Raw genomic sequence first — 19373 nt, forward strand, 5'->3', positions numbered from 1 at the left:
CTTGAAATTTCTTGAATCCTGCTGAAACATCTCGGGCGCCCCCGAAACCATATATGAAGTCCGTATGGAACCTCCGGCATTTATCTGGAACTACTCTAACTCCCTCCTGAAACCCCTTGAAACACCTTTTCATACATCTTGAAAATCTTTGAAGCTTTTGAAACCTCTGATACTGCCTCAAACCTCCTAAAGTACTAAAACTACTCACCTTCTGAGCCTCCTGAAACACTCCTGAGGTCATTCAAACACCCAAAGACCTACTGAAACCCCATAAGTTTTCCCGGAAACCCTCAGGAAATCTCTGAAAGTTCTCTAAAACCACCGCCAAGCCCTCATTACATTCCCCTTGAACCCGTTGAAGTCCTCCTTTAACTACCTGAACCTCTCAACCCTCTAGAGACTCCTGTAATTCCCCTAAAACTCTATGAAGTCCCTTGAAACTTCCTGAACCTCCTCAAATACCTGTGAAATCCCCATGAATCCTCCCTGAAGCCCCAATGAAACTATCTGAAACACTCTGAGGCTCCTTGAAACTTTCGGAATCCGCTTGAAACACCAGCAAAGCTCCCTGAAGGCAGCTTTAACTCATGTAACCTCCTGAAGACCTTCTAACAGCCCCTGGAACACTGTGAATTCCCTTTGAAACCACCCCGAAGCCTCAACTCAGTATAACTCCCCTGATTGTCTCTAAGACCCCTCTGAAGTTGCCCTGAAGCCCTACTGAAACCTCTTGCACTTCCTTAGAAACTTCTTGATGTCCTGATCCCTCTGAACCTGTAACTTCTCTGAAACAACCTCAAAGCCCTTTTGAAACCCATTTATGTCCTCATTAAGCCACCTGTTACCCCCTATAATTCTCCTGAAATCCCAAGGAATGCTCCTGAACCCCCTATAAACTCCTGATATTCCCCTCAAATCTCCCCAAAATTCCGCTTCAACATAAAAATCTTGAAAATTACTGAACCCCCTCCTTAGTGCTAGAGATAGTTTCATCCCTTAAGGCTCTAGCGCAGCTTTTTTCTTTTCTCATTCATTTTCATCGATAAACACGAGAAAGAGCGGGATGAAAGAGGGTGCACTCTTGCTTCCTCTGCCATCCTCCTCTTCCTCGTATTTGTTTTGAAGAGTGAATAAGAAAAAAAAAGATGTGCACGCTAGTGTCTGAAATCCCTTCGAATCTTCTTGATTCTGTGATATCGCTTTGAAAACACCGTGAAGCCGAAATAGCCCTAAACTCATTACAACCCTGAGATCCCCTGAAACTCTCTAAGACCCTTCTGAAATTGCCCTGAAGCCTTACTTACTTGGATACTTCCTGATTACCTGATCCCTTTGAATCTGTAACTCCTCTGGAACCTCCATAAAGTCCTCATGAAACTCTCTGAAGCACGTTGATGTCCTGGTGAAACCACCTGTTACCCCCTAAAATCCTCCTGAAACCCCAAGGAATGCTCTTGAGCCCCGTGAAAGCTCCTGATATTTTCCCCGCATCTCCCTGATATTCCGCTTGAACTCTTAAATCCCTTGAAAATTTGCAGAATCTCCCTGAAGCCATCCCTTAACCTTTTGGAGCTGGAGGGTTCAATATGACCCCAGCGATGAAACCGAGCATAACAAACGTAATCGAGGCCAGCGAGGTTGCGGCAGTAGTGGCAAAACTAAATATCCGGCTCCAAAGGGTTAAGCTACTAGCGTTCACAGCTTTTTCTTTTTTCTTAGTCACTTTCGTTGATGAGCACGAGAAAGAGCGGGATAACTGGCACTTGCTTCGTCTGCCATTCTTCTTTTTCTCGTGTTTGTTTTGGAGAGTGAGTAAGAAAAACATGCGCACGCTAGTGTCTGAAGCTCCTATGGAACCTTCCGGATTCTCGAACTACTCTGAATGCCTCCTCAACCCCCTTGAGATACATCTGAAATCTCATAAAATCTTTGAAACCTAACTCTAATTCTCTGAAAACCACTGAAACTGCCTGAAAACTATTGAAACTACCATAAAGCTTCCTGATACCCTCTTGAATCCATTCAAACGTACAGAGTCCACCTGAAACCCTATAAATCTCCCAGAAACCCTCAGGAAATCTATGGAAGTCCTCTCCCTGAAGTTCCAATGAAATCCCTTGAATCCGTTAAAATCTCTCTGAACCTACCTGCAACCATCTAGTGGAACCCCATATAAACTCCCGTAATTCCGCTAAAACTATCAGAAATCCTTTGAAACTTCCTAATCCCTTGAAACACCTCTGAAATCCCTTTATAATTATAACCACTCTGAATCCTTAAGGCTTTACGCGGCATCATCAGAATACTCGAAAATTGCTCTCAAACTTTAAAGATGCAAAGATGCAGTTCTACTGCATCAAATGGGCAAAAATTTGATCACAAACCACTCTGAAATCTTCCTGAAGCCCCAATGCAAACCCCTGGAACACCCTGGATTTCTCTGAAACCACTCTGATGCCTCCTAAAGCCTCACTGAGACTCTTCTGAAACCCGTTGAAATTTCCATGAACCCTAGATTCCTGGAACTGTCTTGTACAGAAACTTTAAGAAACTCCCCAAAAAGCCCCTGAATCTCCATGAAATTCCTAGAAACTTCCTTAATCCGCTTGAAATCCGCTGAAACCCCCTAATGTCTCTTCAATCTCTTCTGAAGCTCATTGGAAACCACTTCCGACTCCTGTAACCTCCTGAAGTACTCCTAAAAGCCCCTGTAACACAACTCCTTTAGAAACCACCCTGAAGCTTCCCTAAAATATCCATCCCTCAACCCATTGAACCTCCTGAGATGCTCTGGAGCTCTATAAGATGCCATCTGAAATCTCTTTGAAATTATTCTTAAGCCCTCTTGCAACTTTCCTGAACCCTTTTGAAATCCCTCAGAAACTTTCTGATGCTTTGGTCCATCCGAAACCCCTGGAATCATCTGAAATATGCCTGGAATGCCCATGAAACTTTCTGGAAAACCCCTTAGAACTCCCCATGGAACTTCCCTGAAACCTCTTGAAACTCTTGAAATTCCCTGAGATTCTCCTGAAATCCTTTGAAGCCCTTCTGAAGGCCTGGAATTGTTGGAACAATTTTATTGGTTTTAGTACTTACCGGTAAACGTAAGCAGCCAGGCCACAGCACAGCAACAGCAGCAGTACGCTGAAGCCGGCCAGAACTTCGGCTGGCAGTCGAAGCAGTGCCGAACAGTGGGTAAACGATTCGTCCTCACCGGAGGGACATTGTTCAATTCCGTCGCAGAAGATGGACCCATTGACGCAAGCATCCAGACCGGGACACGTAAACGGACATTCCTCTCGTGTCATCGCTGAGAAATTTTAAAGATCATTAGGTTGGATGGAATGCGGCACAACGAATTCTACTTACAATAGCTCAGGGAACCCCGCTTGGATATCTCGAGCCAGGTGAACGAATACGTTTGATCGTCCGGGTGCAGGAACTCTATGGAGATCGCCTTCGATGGTTCAATTCCAAAGTGCGGATGTAGGTGCGTCCAGCCGGCGCTGAAGACTTCTACCATGTGGCGGTGGGGTGTATCGTCCGGAAGTGGACACGCCGTCAGTGAAACGCCCTCGCTGTTGGAGATGATTACACGCGACTTGGTGTAACACCGGATGGGAGTTACCGTGCTGAGGCTAGCGTTGTATTTAAACGGCGCCGCTGGATCGTTTTTGCGTAGAAATAGCCCTCGCATACGGAAGTAGATGAACTTATCGTGTGAAGGTTCTATCAACCAGGGACGGGTTCGACACTCCATCTGCGAAGAATACAGTAAACCGTCGATGGAGCATGGGCTAAGATAATCCAAAACTTACCTCTCCGCTAGATAGATTCACAACTCCGGTGACAGCGTTTTTCCTCCGAACGTCTTTGCACATGAGCGGTGCCTTGACGAACTCGAACGACCCCTCGAAGTTCAGTGAGTCCGGATCATCAACGCTGGTCATGTTCCCGGCCCGGAAGTGGATCTCCACTTCACGCCCGGTCGATGTGAACACAATGGGAAGGTACGATCTGTTTGTAGAATTACAGATGCATCCACGCGGGAACACTATCGATTCGTGCCAAGGCCTTTCGAAGATTTCTATCCGCGCGCTGTTATTTCCGAAGCAGTACGAACGCCCAGTGTCCGGATCAACTCGCGAGTCGCATGTGCGATTCCCTGTCATTGCTCTGCTGATTTCCACTCGTATCCGCTCTCCACGCTGTGCCTCGAACCGGTAGACGCAACTAGAAATTGGAGCTTTTGAAAAACAGTCTTTTCAAATCTCTAAGAAACTTACTGCAAATGCTTCGCTCCACCCCTGCCGAACAAGAAGATATTCCGGACACTTCGCACCGGATGTGGTCCCTTCTTCTCTATCTGGCTACTGACGAACCGCCGGTTGCAGTCGTTCTCTCCGCTGATCGGCATACCGTCCTGCATGAAGTCCACGAACTCGTACTTCAGTGCGAACTGTAGTGGCCGTAGAACCGTCGACTCCGTTGTCCTCAATTCCAGCGTCACAAAGTCACTGCTCGACACGAAACTTTCGGCCAGAGTACAGGGTCGCGCATTGGACACATTCAGCATCCCGTGATCGCACGATCGTTGAACCGTTCCGCCGCAGTACCGAGCTATGACGTTGGTACTGTTCTGTCCGAAGCGAATCGTCGGCCGTAGATGGCCGTCCTTGTCCATGGCCAGACTGAAAATCGAAACTCAATTCAGTACAGTCCAAATGAGACGATCCCCCTTCAACCTACCAATCGATGTCCTTACAGATCGGAACCTCCCGCAAAGGTCCGTCCCAGATCCGTAGCATCCCGGTGCAGTCCTGCTTGGTCTGATACTGAATCAGCTGCTCTTCGGTCGCCCCAAACTCCGGTGCCAACTCGAACTTCATGATCGAAATCCACACCTTGAAGCGTGTCGGTGACGTCGACAACGCTCCGGATCTCCTCGGGATGTTGATCGCGTCCAGTGAAAGAGCTTCTGTACCCTGTTGAACCCCCCCAAATAAACAAATAGAAAGGGAAGTATTCCAACGAAAAAAACGTGTGAGTTACAGACCGAACAATCTACGTATTGTGCACAAGCCCCCTTCTTTAGTCAATCAAGTGTAACAATTGGTGAAAATTTATTTTGGTGATTTGGAACGCAATACTAACTTGCAAGTGATAGAGACAGGTGGTGTTCGGGGCTAACGAGTGCTGGGGATTCTGCAGGACCCCGTGACCGGTACCTCGCAGCCAGAATTCGCAGATGCGTTTGCTCTTGGCGTAGGTGGGACTCTGGAGGTCGACGAATTTCACCGAGACCTGCAGACGTCGTTCACAGAAAGAGAGAGAAAAAATAGACAGAAAGAAAGAGAGAGAGATGGAGAGATTTTCGATTCAGTTGCTTCATTCGGTACTTCGATTTGGGGATTGGTGTTGATGGTGCTTGGTTTGATAGTTGATCAATTTTTGAAAAGTTGTGACTTCAAAGTAACGTGGAACTAAAGTCGAAACGTTGGGTCTGAAAATCTAAGTGAGTTACGTAGGACCGGCCTTGAAACTTACCTCCAGTTGAAAACCGTGCAGCGAGTGGGAACTGGTTTTCGGATTGCTGAACGTGCCGAACGGTGAGGTGGTGAACTCTACGAGAAGTTCCGGGCCACTGGATACTGCTGCCGGGATGGATTCGCCACCGCCGCACAGCTTCAGGATGACAGGATCTCGAGTGGTGTAGCCATCGTACACGGTGATGTAGTCCTAGGGGTAGAGAGGGGAATTTCATGAGAGAAAAAATTGGTAATGAAGTAGTTTTAGGTACAGTTAACGAGTAAGATGCGATTCTATTTATCTATGGTTCTCTGATTTCTGTGAATTTCGGAATTTTGTGATTTCAGACCTAACATCTGAGTCTAAGATTCGTACACTACGTTGAATAGTAATGTTGCATGCTCTCTAAAAATAGATAGAATTAGATGTGCAAGGAAGACTGGACATTGGACTGTGGACAAGACTTGGGAAAGTTCATCGAATAATCTCATCAGGCATTGCATGATTTGTGGGGACACTTCTAACATTAACGAATGTCCGGTGAAGGAAGATACGAGAAAATTTACACCTTTGAATGGGCAACAATAAGTCAAACTTTTGGAATTGCCTTATCAGTAAAAAACCTTATTAATCCACCTAGCGGTGATGCCTCCTTTCTCGTGCCTTTGAAAATCCAAATATGGAATATTCCAGGTCAGCCAAACTACCTTGGAGTTCAGGACTTCAAATCTACACCCGTAACAACAGCCATATCTGTTATACAGAGTAACGTGGCACATTTATTCGTGGTTACTAGACCAATCTGAATCTACTTTTTGATTATAAACCTTTCGGACATTCAGGTTCGTCCAAACTGTTCTATAATGAAGTCCTTCAAATCCACAAGAATAATTTTATGTGTTTTCGCCATAAGTAATAGTATTGCACAATCTGCGATCCGCGAAGTTATTGAAATCTTAAATGTCATTTAGAGACACTACAGTGATATTCCAGGTCAACCAAACTACTTCAGGTCCACACTCGTAACAGTATCCATATCTGTTATACTGAATACCGCTGCATAATCAATCATAGTAACTGGAACAATCTGAAGTCTATTTTTTATTATAAACCTTTGGGACCTCCAGACTCGTGCCAACTGTTCTATAATGAAGTCCTTAAAATATACAAGAAAAACTTTATGTGTTTTCATCATAAATAATAACATAATAGCATAACCTGCTGAGATCCGTGATGCTCTTAAAATCTTAAATATCTTTTAGAGACACTATGGGAATGTTCCAGGTCAGCCAAACTATCTTTGAGTTCAGAACTTCAGGTCTACACTCGCTATATCTGACATACTGAGTATCGTTTCATAATCAATCGCGGTGACTGGACCAATCTGATACTATATAATATTATTATGAACCTTTGGGACATTGATGGTCATCCAAACCACCTGAAGTTTAGCTCTTGATAGTAACAGTAGTTATGCTTACAGTACACTTCAAACTGTAATCTGTAATCTCCCTGGCATATCATGAGTAATTTCAAGATAGTTTTGAGATATTCAAGATCAACAACACTTCTCCGGAGACAATACCTGCAGGTATACACTTGTAATAATAGCTTTTGCCACTACGTTAAGTAGTGTTACATAATATTATGAGCTTCCTTACTGTTATGAAGCTTAGTTGCTTAAAACAACCACTGACTTTCAGAAGACTTTTTGGACATGATAGAATACAAATCGTAGCTTTGTATAATGAAAGCAGTTACCATTACACCCGTAGACTTTCGGATCTAAACTCAAGAACAGTTGGGATGACTTAGGATATCCCGACTGATCTGATATGACTACCGTCTACCCCCGTTGGTTTGACCTTATCTAATCTGAACACTTTTTAATTTGACCCCCGCTTATCTGCACATCGTTCAAACTAAAAATGGTTCAAATGTCATTCTTCCCATGGAACGGGGTGAAACGGAACGCAAAATCAAAACAAAACAACAAATCAGGTTACCATCAGTGTGGTTTTCGACGCCCACAGGGTTACTAGAAGTTCAAATTAAAAAATAAACCCCGTTGGTTTGCATGAGGTGTCGTTCAAACTAACGGGGTTAGACGGTATTGAACTTTCCGAAGACTTACTGGACATGTCAAATCGAAGACTTACTAGACATAACAAATCGTTGATTTGTATAATGAAAGAATTAACCGTTACACCCGCAGACTTTAGGATCTAAACTCAAGAACAGTTTGGATGACCTAGGATATCCCGACTGATCTGATAGACAATTAACTTTCAGAAGGCTTACTGGAAATGATAGATTACAAATCATAGCTTTGTATAATGAAAGACGTTACCGTTACATCCAAAGACTTAAGGATCTATAGACTGTTTCAGAAATTATAAATACACTTTGTGTATTAAATTAAATGAACTGTTCTAATGATTTTTACCAACTTCTTTTATAGTATAGAATATTGTACTCCATATTTTTATATTTCCTTTCAGATGTCTTGAAATTTTAAAGAACAGTCGAGTTCTCTAACAAATAATTTAATTTTTCAAATTTGCATTTGCACGAAGGTGTTTTTTCATGATTTCAACATTATTTATCACTAAATACCAAAAATAATCTAAATTTTTATCACATTCGCTTTCTCAACAAGTTGTCTAAGGAATGCCTTGATCAAAATTTGAAAAAAATCGATAAAAGAATTTCCACAACATTTTTTCGGAGATCAAGTTTCTTATTTTTTAAGGTTTTCTACGGAGCATAAGAACTACCACACAGTTTCATAGCTTTCCTGAACGCATTTAATCTAAACATTTTTTTTTCAGCTCATTCGATCCTTCAGATGGCAAAGCTTGCCATACCATAAAAACGAATGCAGTAAGCAGTAATTAAGACATTCGTGTGCTTAACGTTTGTTGCTACTAGTGTTGCTGAGAAATGTGAAACAAAAAGTTTTGCATTGAGAAGGCCCGTAATGGTGGTTTATGATCAAATATTTTGGTAAAAATTACTCTTACCAATCGAGAAATATGTTTTATCAGTGATGCAGCAATTTTTATTGTGTTTGGAAATTAAATATTTTATCTGTGAGATTTTTTTCTTTTCTACTATGCTACCTTTTTTGACCACTTAGTGCAACTTCAAATTTTAATCATCCAGTTTACAGAGCCCTTTTTTTTTTAACTTTTACCAGAAACTTCAACAAAATTGGTATTATTTGCTTCGTTAGCATGTTTACTATGAGAGCTAGAAGAAACTTTTTCGGATATTGTGCTCAAATTGAAATGGCAGTTAATCGTTAGTGTATTTATAATTTCTGAAACAGTCTATAATCTCAAGATTAGTTTGGATGACCTAGGATACCCAGAAAAATATCATATATATTAAATCCCAGCGTTGTCTGTATGTCTGTCCGTAACGCTTTGAAATGTTTCGTTGAAATGTTTCACCATAGTTGTATCAAATTTCTAAAAGGTACGAGAACATTCTGGATGTTTTTTGACTTTCTAGGAATAATAAAATTCAGAAATGTTCTGGAACATCAATATTCTAAAAATTCTAAGAACTTTCTGGAAGTTCCAGAAAATAAATAACGTTCTGGAATGCTCTAAAATATGGAACTTCTTAAATTTTCGAGAATCCCCTTGTAGTTTCTGGACGCTTCAGAAAGAAGAAGAAGAAGACCCTTCTGCAGCATTATGGAACACCTTTTTTTGCGTAACGTCCCAACTGGGACAAACCCTGCTTCTCAGCTTAGTGTCTATGAGCTCAGTTATTAGGGTCAAGTGGGGTAAAATGCCATTTTTCAAACTTTCATCGTTTTCAATGATAATTAGCCTCATTTGTTAGGCTTCCAAAGTGGTAACAGCAACTAGACAATATTTGCTCGATACCTCAGCAAAAATATTCACAAAGTTATTGCATTTTCATCGATTTTCAGCGATTTTAAAAACTGATTCGTAAAACGGAAGTGGTGCAAAACGACCATCTGCCATGGGGTAAGATGCCACTTCATAAAAACATTCAAAAATTACGCCCATCAGTTTTCAGGCATTTCCGACTCATTTTCCCCCCTCTGTCCCGCTTTCTCGTATACTCAATAAATGGAGTGTTACCCCCCTCCCCGCAAAACGATAATCGTAATATTTGAATGACCCCTAACATGGAAAGCTTAGACATCAACAACCATACGTCTCCATGCGTGCCTCAATCTCGTTGGAAACACTTGGCTGGTAATAAAATCACCAGAAAACCTTAATTGCAAGCACGAAAAACCGGAAGTTGCCAATTTTCATAGGGAAATCAAAGGATTTTTCGTGGGTTTGGTGGCCTAGCTTCTAGAAGAATGTTTGATGCAAACATATCTTGACACCATTTACCTATAGCAATGATCAAGTCCCATCCAGGAATGATTTTATGAGTTGGGCCATTTTACCCCATCTTGGCATTTTGGGCTTTGTTCCCCTAACTGAGAATTTCGGCTTCTAATACCACTTCTTAGTTGTTAAACGTTTTAGAAAAGAACCGTCTAGAATGTTCTAGAGCAAGAAACTTTATTATATTAGTAAAAGGTTATGGACGTTAGGGAACGAGCAAGGAACCAAAAAAGAACCTTCTAGAGTATTCTGGAACATGAAAATTCATAAAATTTCCAGAAACCTCCTGAAAGATACTGAACGTTACAAAAATAAAACAATCATCTGAGATATTCTGGATATCACACTTCTTCAAATATCGAAAACTTTCTGTGCGTTACTGAACGTTTCAATCAGAGAAAAGAGAAGAATCTTCTGGAATGTTCTGTACACTTTTCATTCTTAATTTCAAGAACTTTCTGGAAGTTAATGAAAGTCCAAGAAAGAAGTAAAGTGCCTTCTAAAATGTTCTGGAACACCAAAATTCATTAATTTTCGAGACCTTTCTAGAATGTTCCAGAAAGAAGAACAATAATCTACGAAAATGTTCTAGATAATCAAAATTCTTAGAACTTTCGAGAAGTTACTGGACAAAACTATCCTGCAAACTTTTTTAAATTTACGAAAAGTGTCTGAGAGTTTGTGAACGTTCCAGAAAGAATGAAAAATACCCTTTAAGAAGGTTCTGGAACAACCAAATTCTTAAAATGTTTGAGAAATTTCTGGAAGCTACTGAGCATTCCAAATGAAAACAGAAAAAATCTCTAGAATATTCTGGAATATTAAACTTCCCAGGTACTTTCCTGAAGTTACTGAATGTTTCAGAAAGAATAAGAAAGCTAACCTTCTGGAATTTTCTGGAACAAATTTTTTAATGCCGATTATGTTTGGGGAGTTTGTCAACGTTCAAGAAAAAGAAATGTCAAATGGACCTTCTGAAAAGGTCTTGAAAAATCAGAATTCATTAAATTTTAAGAACTTTCTGGAGATTACTAAACGTTCAAAAGAAAAGCATTCTGGAGAGAGATTCTGAAATGTTCTCGAAAACAGTTTCATTGAAGAAGTGTAACTGGAATTTTAAAAACATTTTTTTGTTGCTAACGTGGCTAGCCACGTCGGGTCAGCTAGTTCTTCAAAATATTCTACCGTTTAAGCTACTGACCACCAAAACTACAGAAACACGTAGATAAAACTCCATATTAACGCTTGGAAAAAATCCGGCTTCAAAGGGTTAAGTCCGCATCTTGCAAATGCTGATCATCATTTTTGAAATCCAGACTTCTTCCCCATACCAGATATACCCATATTGAATGGTTTTAGAGCCTAAACAGCCATTAAACAGCCACCATCTTTGATATTGGAGCAGCCATCGTGGATTTTAGGTCGCCATCTTGGATAATCTGGTCACCATTTTTGGACTACGGACATCTTCCTAACACCAAGTATACCCATATTGCATAGTTTTAGGGCTTAAAACTCCATTAAACAGTCGCCATTTTGAATTTCGAGCAGCCATCTTGGATTATATAGACCACCATTTTGGTTACTCTGGTCGCCATTTTTGGACTCCAGACATCTTCCACATACCAAATATGCATGGTTTTAGGGTCTAAAACTCATCGAAACAGCCGTCATCGTTAATTTTGTGCTGCCATCTTGGATTTCGCACTGCCATCTTCAATTTTGGACCGAGTGTTCAGTATATCAGAAGCCATGGAAACCTCATCCAAGAAATATATAAAGAATTTAGAGGTTTTTCAAGGTTTTAAGGGGTTGTTTATACTAAATTTATTATGTATCGCTTATTTCAAAAGATAGAGCAAAAGTGTTTTCGGCAACATTTTTCTGCATGATATTATCTACAACTTTGCCGAAGACACCCTTTAGTTATCATGGCTTATCTAGAAAAGACATTTTTTATCCAACTTTTGAGTAAACTTATCAAAAAACAAAACTTATCAAAAGTTGCTTCTAAAAATATGTAACAATTTTGCAGAGCATCACATTATATTATTTTAACAGTTGCACATCTAAAATGCCCTCGATCGTGTATTTCGCGATTTCAACCACTGTGCAATAAGAAGTGCCTTAAATGTGAGTGAACTTCTATTGCGCACATACATACATACACCGTGTCCAATAGATTCTCATACAACATACAAATTTAGAAAATATCATTTTATTTCACATATGTGATTCATATTTTTAAAATGAATACATGTATCGAAAGGCCACATAATACTGATTAAATAAAGCATACGGATTAGAATAACTTTATTTTCTAATTGTTTTTATAAGCCTAGCATTACGCTTCCGTTTTATGAAATTCGTTTTCTCCGGCACGCAAGAAAAATGTTCGAAAAGTTTTTCATTCTACGGTAGCGAAATCGAGTCCATAAGGATAAATTTTTAATTTGTATCCCAAGCTATATACCAAATGGATATACTAAGGCTAAAAAAACACAGTTTTAATTATGATATGGTAAGAAATTTGCAAGTAAGCACAACTTGGGTTGATTTTCATGAAAATAACCCTTATATCAAAGATAAATATCATAAAACGTAAATTTTGGACAAAATTTACCACAATAGGAATACAAGCATGTTTTATAAGTGAAAATGGTGTGAATCAACCAGATAAGATGCACACCCCGCCTTTAACATAACTAATCTCATTAAAACAGGAAAATGAACATTTTTGTTTAATTCACGATATATTTTGTACAAAATAAAACGGCTTCGTACTTTACGAATACAGGATCTCATATTTTTTCTCTTCGGGTCATAGTTGCTACTAGCAATAGGGAGGACGTGAACCTAATTTGTTTTAACTTAAAATCTCTACTCGTTAAAATACGACGAAATACCAATGAAATGGCGTGCGTGCCAGCTGATTTGGACTTACGACACATAAGCGATCAGCAGAGAAGGATAAAGGACAGTTAGTTCCAAAACATATGCTGTATTTTGTGTGTGTTAGTTGACCTTTCAATAAATAAATTTACTTTGAAAATTCTAATTACAGATGCGAAATAAATTGAATTTGATTTTATATGAGAACTTATTGGACACGGTGTACATACACACATAAAGACATCATCTCTATTCATTGAACTGAGTTGATTGGTATATGTGATTCGACTCTCCGAGCGTTCTATCGAAAATTCGTTTTTCGAGTGAACATATAGCCTTTCAGTACACTTTGGTGTACGAGAAAGACAAAAAGTTGTTGAATCGTGTACCCGACAGATGAATGGAAACGGGAATCGTATCCGTAACTCTGCAGGTAGGATTTACAACAACGTTCGAATTTTTTTCATCAATGCATACGGTTGATTCGTACTCATATCCATCTTCAGGAAATTAACAACCACACATATCTAAAATGCTTCCAATACACATGTCCATGCCCAAGGCTGCTGGCAAGCAGTATTCAAACTCTACCTATCATCAAGATGCTGCCACCTATTGAACTGCGTGCCTTTTAAGTATTTGACAGCAGGCAGAACAGACGTGAGCATAATGCGCTGAGCATAGATATGGTTTTGGCATAAAGCAGTATCTACCCTGCATGAACTCGAATGAAAATGTTTCCGAGACACAAATCAAATTCAAAAGCACAAAAAGCTGTTCTAATTTAAAATACCGCATTTGCTACTATTCATTGCTCCCTTCCTATAAAAACTAAAGCAATTAAATCCAACCCGTGTAACCGTCCATCGACACGTCATTTATCGGAAACTACACAAATTGGATGTTGTCCATAGATAAAAAGCTCATTAAACTGTATCGCACATATAAAATCAACCGGAAAAAGGTTTCCAAACACCAACACAAAACACACTCTAGCGCAGCCCTGGCATGGCAGCAATTAAGGGTTCATTCAAATATTACGTAACGCAAAATTTGACAATTTTAGACCCCCTCCCTCTCCCACGTAACAAGTTTTGTATGAAGAATTTTGAAATTTTGTATGGAGCGTAACACAGAGCTAGACCCCCTCCCTCCCCCCTTAGCGTTACGTAATATTTGAACGAACCCTAACGTGCTTTCTCCTTTTGTTCCTGTGTTTGCGCCTCCCGTTTCGGAGATTAGACTGCGTTGCAGTTATTCCTGATTCCCCGGAACCTGCACGACCAGCTGGGGCTCCGTACCTACCGGGTAGGTATGCGCTAGCAGCTGGCCAGTCAGTGTTATGCCATTATTCCGGTCTCTTATCTCGCCCGCGGCCGGAAAACAATACAGCATATTCCACCGCGAGCGACGGCAAATGACGCGTTGCGACGCATTGACGCACCCCCTCCCACTGACTGTGCTGCGCTGGTGGTGTTGCTCTAAATAGGGCCGCCGTCCGCGCAGAGGTGAGGAAAAACAACCTACAGAGCGCGCGACCTGAATGCGGAAAATTGCTACTCATCATGCTTCCCCGTTTTTAGCCTCGGAGGACCTTATGAGCCATCTATCATCGTACGTACGCACACATGAACAGAACGGCGCGATGCGATGTGGATAAGGCTGCGAGCCTATTAATTTTAGGTATTAGCCCTCTGATACGGATTGGACTGAGATTTCAGCTGAGCATGCATCAGTGGGTTTAGACTGTTTCATCAGTCTCAGTCTCTTTCATCGTCTAAAGTTGAAGTCGATATCAATCACAATCCTTAACATGAATCAGAGAGGACGCGTACAGTATAGTAACACGGAGGTCTCAAAATAGTTTGAAATATGAACGGCGGAAGCCCTCCCAGCTCGCAATTGCCCATATTTTTTTTTCATAGGCAGGCACAGAGCAAGAGTGGTAATGTCAAATGATGTCCTTGTATGTCCTGAGGTCCTGAGATGTGAAAGTGGAGCAATTTGTGTACTTCAAATTTATGCTGGTCGAAGAAAACCATGAAAATGTTCTGCCAAAGTAAATAAAGACAAAAGAAATTTCAAAAATACGAAAGAGATTCGAACTTGGATCATTTGAGTGATACCAAGCGCGTTACCTCTAGGTCATTTTACCTAGCTGAAGGTCAGTCGTTATGTCAGAATCAAGTTCTAAACATCCTTCTCAAGGATGGTTTTCGTGAAAACAGCATTTTTCGATCAGCCAAAGCGAACCAAGTGTTTGTTTTTTTTAACCTTTATTTTTCTTATTATCCTTGTTGTTCAATGACGGCTCCTGTGTTAAAGTATCAGTATAAGGTGTATCGACATAACGCAGGTATTCAAAACCAGTTGATTTTTGAATTGTTGAGAATAAAGGGATTCTAAAATGCAGTGGATTTGGTTCACTCTGGCTGAATGTGATTTCGAAAAACGGCGATCAGGTTCATCGACATATAATTGGATCCTCCAACACCCGTATTTCTAATTACGTGTTCAATTCTCTCACAGATTGTTACTATGATTCGGTTAGAAGTTGGAAATCTGACGGCGACGAGGAAAACTTGAAATGTTCATCATCTAGATCAATACTCAAATATTTCGCTGATTGTATGAAATGGTTTACAGTTCACTCTGGCTGAGTGCAATTTCATTTTTTGTATGTTCTGCCAAACAGAAATTTTGAATTTACTCCATCAAGAGCTCTAAGAATTACTGGATTTTTACACTGAAGGTAGATCATCATATTCTTCATCCAATGGTTAAGAAAACTCATTTTTTCAAAAAATGGTCTTTGGTTCGATTTAGCAGAACCCCGACCATTTAGAAATTTAACTTTTCTTCATTTCAAGTTGTGTTTTTAGTAAAAGTTGATTAAATAAAGTGTGCTCTGAGTGCAGAAGTTTCGTCTGCACGATTTGGAATAATTACTGAATGCCAAACGGCAGCGCCATGCCGAAGAAAATAGTAAAATAGTAAACTCCTGGACGAAATCGAAGGCCTCCGCAACCAAAGCTTCCGGCAGCTCTCAGGATTACCAGGATCTAATGGACAAGCTGCTGTCTTCCGAGGAAGTCCGTATGAACATCACCCCCGCAAAAGCCAGACAATCCATTTTTCAAAAGTCGGGAAACGCAAGCATACCAACAGCATATCAAACACTTGATTTGGTGAGTTCGTTCTGCTTTGATTTTCATGATCATGGAATTTTCTTTGGAACCACGCATCCTAACAATAATAATCTAGTCGCATTGCCTACGTATAGTGAATCCTAGACCATACCCTTAGGGACTGTTCATAAACCACGTAGACCAAAATTTGGCCATCTCAGCCCAATTGAAACTTAAGCATTTGGGAACAGAAATTGACCAGTCTTTAACTTCGAAATAACTTGGGGTCTGGTTTGATTCAAAAGGCACTTGGGGTACCCAAACTAAGCATTTGGTGCAAAAATGTCAACAAAGGATCAATTTTCTACGCACAATTACCGGAACGATCTGTCAATGAAACAAGCTATTCATGGTATTCCAGATTAACTTCGATGTACAGTATGCGGCAGGAAAAATGCGAAAGTGTTTTTCAACTTCAAACCTCATTTTCGTCCATTTGACATTAACCAATCTATGTTTCAACGTTCCATGATCTATAATAGGCTAGTGTTCTGAAAAGTTAATCAAAAAATTTCCCATTTTGGTTACTAACCTTTACAGGGCGGCGCCTGAAGATGAAGACAACCAGAATTTTCAAACCGCAGAAAATCGCACAGGTCGCTAAATTTCGCATCTGATTAAACACAATTTTTGATTTCCTCTACAATATCATCAAATATATGTACTTATTTCATCTGGTATGTGAAACTACATGGCTCTGGATCAGTGTGGTCTGGTTGTTCTTCGAATTTGAGCTAATTTTGTTACTGTTATAGTCATTTTGTTTATTGACCGTTGGGCGCGCAGTTTATTGATATCCGCTTATTAGGCCTACATTATCACATGTTAAACATCAAATATGTTCATTTTTATTTTTCAGTGCTAGAATATAGACATTGACTGATACACTGTCATGAAAAAATAGTAATACATATTCCATATTTAGCGTGTAACAGTGCATTGAACTTTTCGCATTTTTTCCTGCCGCACCCTGTATATCTATTCCTCGCATTTTTAACGAAAAGTACCAACATGTCAATTCCTGTAGTAAGAGATTCTTCACTGATGGGTCTCCCATAAATGGATCCACTGGTTTCGGTGTCTTCAATGAAAATTTCACCGCCTTCCGCAAACTCCAGGAGCCTTGTTCGGTTTATGTTGCTGAGCTGGCAGCAATCAACTTCGCTTTGGGGATGATTTCCAACATGCCCGTAGACCATTTCTTCATCTTCTCGGATAGCCTTAGTTCGATTGAGGCACTCCGGTCGATGAAACCTGTAAAACATCCATCTTACTTTCTTACAAAAATAAGAGAGCAGATGGGTGCACTGGTCGAAAGATCATACAAGATTACCTTTGTATGGGTCCCCTCACATTGCTCAATTTATGGCAATGAGAAGGTGGACACTCTCGCAAAGGTGGGCGCACAGGAAGGTGAGATCTATGATAGAAGAATTTCATATGATGAATTTTTCCATGTTGTTCACCAGAGTTCTCTTCAAAGTTGGTAAAATGATTGGCGAAATGGCCAGCTAGGACGGTGGTTACATTCCATTATTCCTAATGTTTCTTTGCGAGTGTGGTGGTTTGGTTTGGATGTAAGTCGCAATTTCGTTCGCGTGATGTCAAGACTTATGTCCAACCATTACTCGCTAGACGCACATTTACACAGGATAAACCTCGCGTTGAGCAATGTTTGTACTAAGTGCGGTTCCGGTTATGATGACATCGACCACGTAGTTTGGTAATGCCCGGATAATGACGCCTCCAGAGCACTACTTTTGGATACCTTTGAGGCCCGAGGTAGACAGACAACCCTTTGTTCTTGTCAGAGATGTGTTGGGGACCCGCAATGTCACATATATGGGATGTATTTTCGACTTTCTTCGCTCTGTTGGTATAAAAGTTTAATTCGCTTATGTTTTTTTGATCTCCAGTTTTTTTTCTCTGTTTTGTCCTTTTTGTGTTACCAAGCTGCTCCTGGCCATCCGGAAGACCAAGTCCCACAACAAGTTGGTACCAACACCACAAGGCACCGAATACGCTAGCAAGATGCGATTCACCCCCGGATGAGCTGCAGTGAAACCTTTGACCCAATCCTTACCCTGTCCATGCCTCAAAATGTGACCTTCTAACCTCGAGCTGCCACGAGTACCCTGGCTACCACCCATTACTAACAGATATCATAAAAAAGTTATTGCTCTGTATAATGTATACTATTAAGTACAAAAAAAGATTTTCGGCTTCGCAAAGCGTTATACGCGATTGAGCCCCAAATAAATGAAATAGATAAAACAATGGATAGCTGTTCGTTACCAAATATCTATCCATAAGTAATAGGTATAAGCAAGTATAAGTGGTATAACGCATCTACTAGCATGCAACCTACGAATAAACTCCGTTACCACGCAATGCAACTCAAATTGTCGATGCGGCCTTTTCAATTGTTGGGCTTACATAATTATCTGTTGTATTTTAGTTTTCATTGTTTTTGTTGAATCAGTGCAAACAGCAAATTCACGGTTTAGTAACAAAAGGTCATATCACAAAAATTTGAACGGGTAGGAATGTCAAACAGGGAAATTATCCCTTTGATGGGATTTCACCTTTTGGGTCTCCCTTTTCGCACTATCGATTTTGGAGTAAAGATTCACGACAACAAATAGGGTTTAACTGTTATGTGTCCGACAAACTTTTTGCTTTTTTCTACACCGTGTTTTTTAAATTGGCGATGGGTACCCGGGTACCCTGTCGGCCACATAAGGGTTCAATGCTACCATAATGCACTTCATCTGATAAGAAAAAAATATACACATATCGTTTTGTATTCTTCCTTATTTCGTTGGTGTTTAAATCTAAGGAAAGCTTCCTATTTTTTTTAATGAAAACAAAAAAAATATAATGTAAGCTCTCTTGTAGAAGGTCGTCGCTCTTTTCATAATCATGGCATGTTCATAATCATAATAATACATAAAATATATCGTCACCCACCGAACACGCAAAACAATGGCTTCCATTTAACGCCATGCAAGTGAATGCGAATAACTTTCCATGGACGTATTTGTTCACTAGGGTGTGCCGGAAAAGACAGGGGATAGACAAAGTGATCTGGACAAGCGAAACAATCACTTTCCAAAACATGTTCAACTAGCTGGAACAACGAATTTCCAAATAATATCCGAAGTAATTTACAAAGAAATTCTAAAGGAGTTGCTTGAAGAATTGCCAAAAAAAAAATCCGATGAAGTTTCCAACGAAATTGCCTGATAATTTCCTGAAATGGTAGTAGTAGTCGTACGTATGGTAAGCGTAACCAAGCGTATAATTGTACCATTCCATGGGGTGGTATCAGGTATCAGTAGGTCGGCTCCAGAGGCACGTTCTTCTCCATTTGGGAAAT

At 40.3% G+C, this 19373-nt stretch overlaps 1 protein-coding gene across 2 annotated transcripts in view; it reads right to left on the reverse strand.

Annotated features, from left to right (window-relative positions):
- LOC109623124 (uncharacterized) overlaps nucleotides 1–19373 on the reverse strand; it is a 582257-nt gene that overhangs the window by 3011 nt on the left and 559873 nt on the right. For both annotated transcript variants that reach the window (XM_029870626.2, XM_029870625.2), the window contains 7 exons: nucleotides 5551–5742; nucleotides 5158–5307; nucleotides 4753–4988; nucleotides 4290–4694; nucleotides 3822–4236; nucleotides 3373–3763; nucleotides 3100–3313 (listed from right to left, as the gene is read on the reverse strand). In XM_029870626.2, the coding sequence (XP_029726486.2) occupies nucleotides 3100–3313; nucleotides 3373–3763; nucleotides 3822–4236; nucleotides 4290–4694; nucleotides 4753–4988; nucleotides 5158–5307; nucleotides 5551–5742 (2003 nt within the window). The remainder of the gene's footprint in view (nucleotides 1–3099; nucleotides 3314–3372; nucleotides 3764–3821; nucleotides 4237–4289; nucleotides 4695–4752; nucleotides 4989–5157; nucleotides 5308–5550; nucleotides 5743–19373) is intronic.

This window comes from Aedes albopictus, chromosome 2 (genome assembly GCF_035046485.1).
Source record: "Aedes albopictus strain Foshan chromosome 2, AalbF5, whole genome shotgun sequence".
NCBI lineage: Eukaryota > Metazoa > Arthropoda > Insecta > Diptera > Culicidae > Aedes > Aedes albopictus.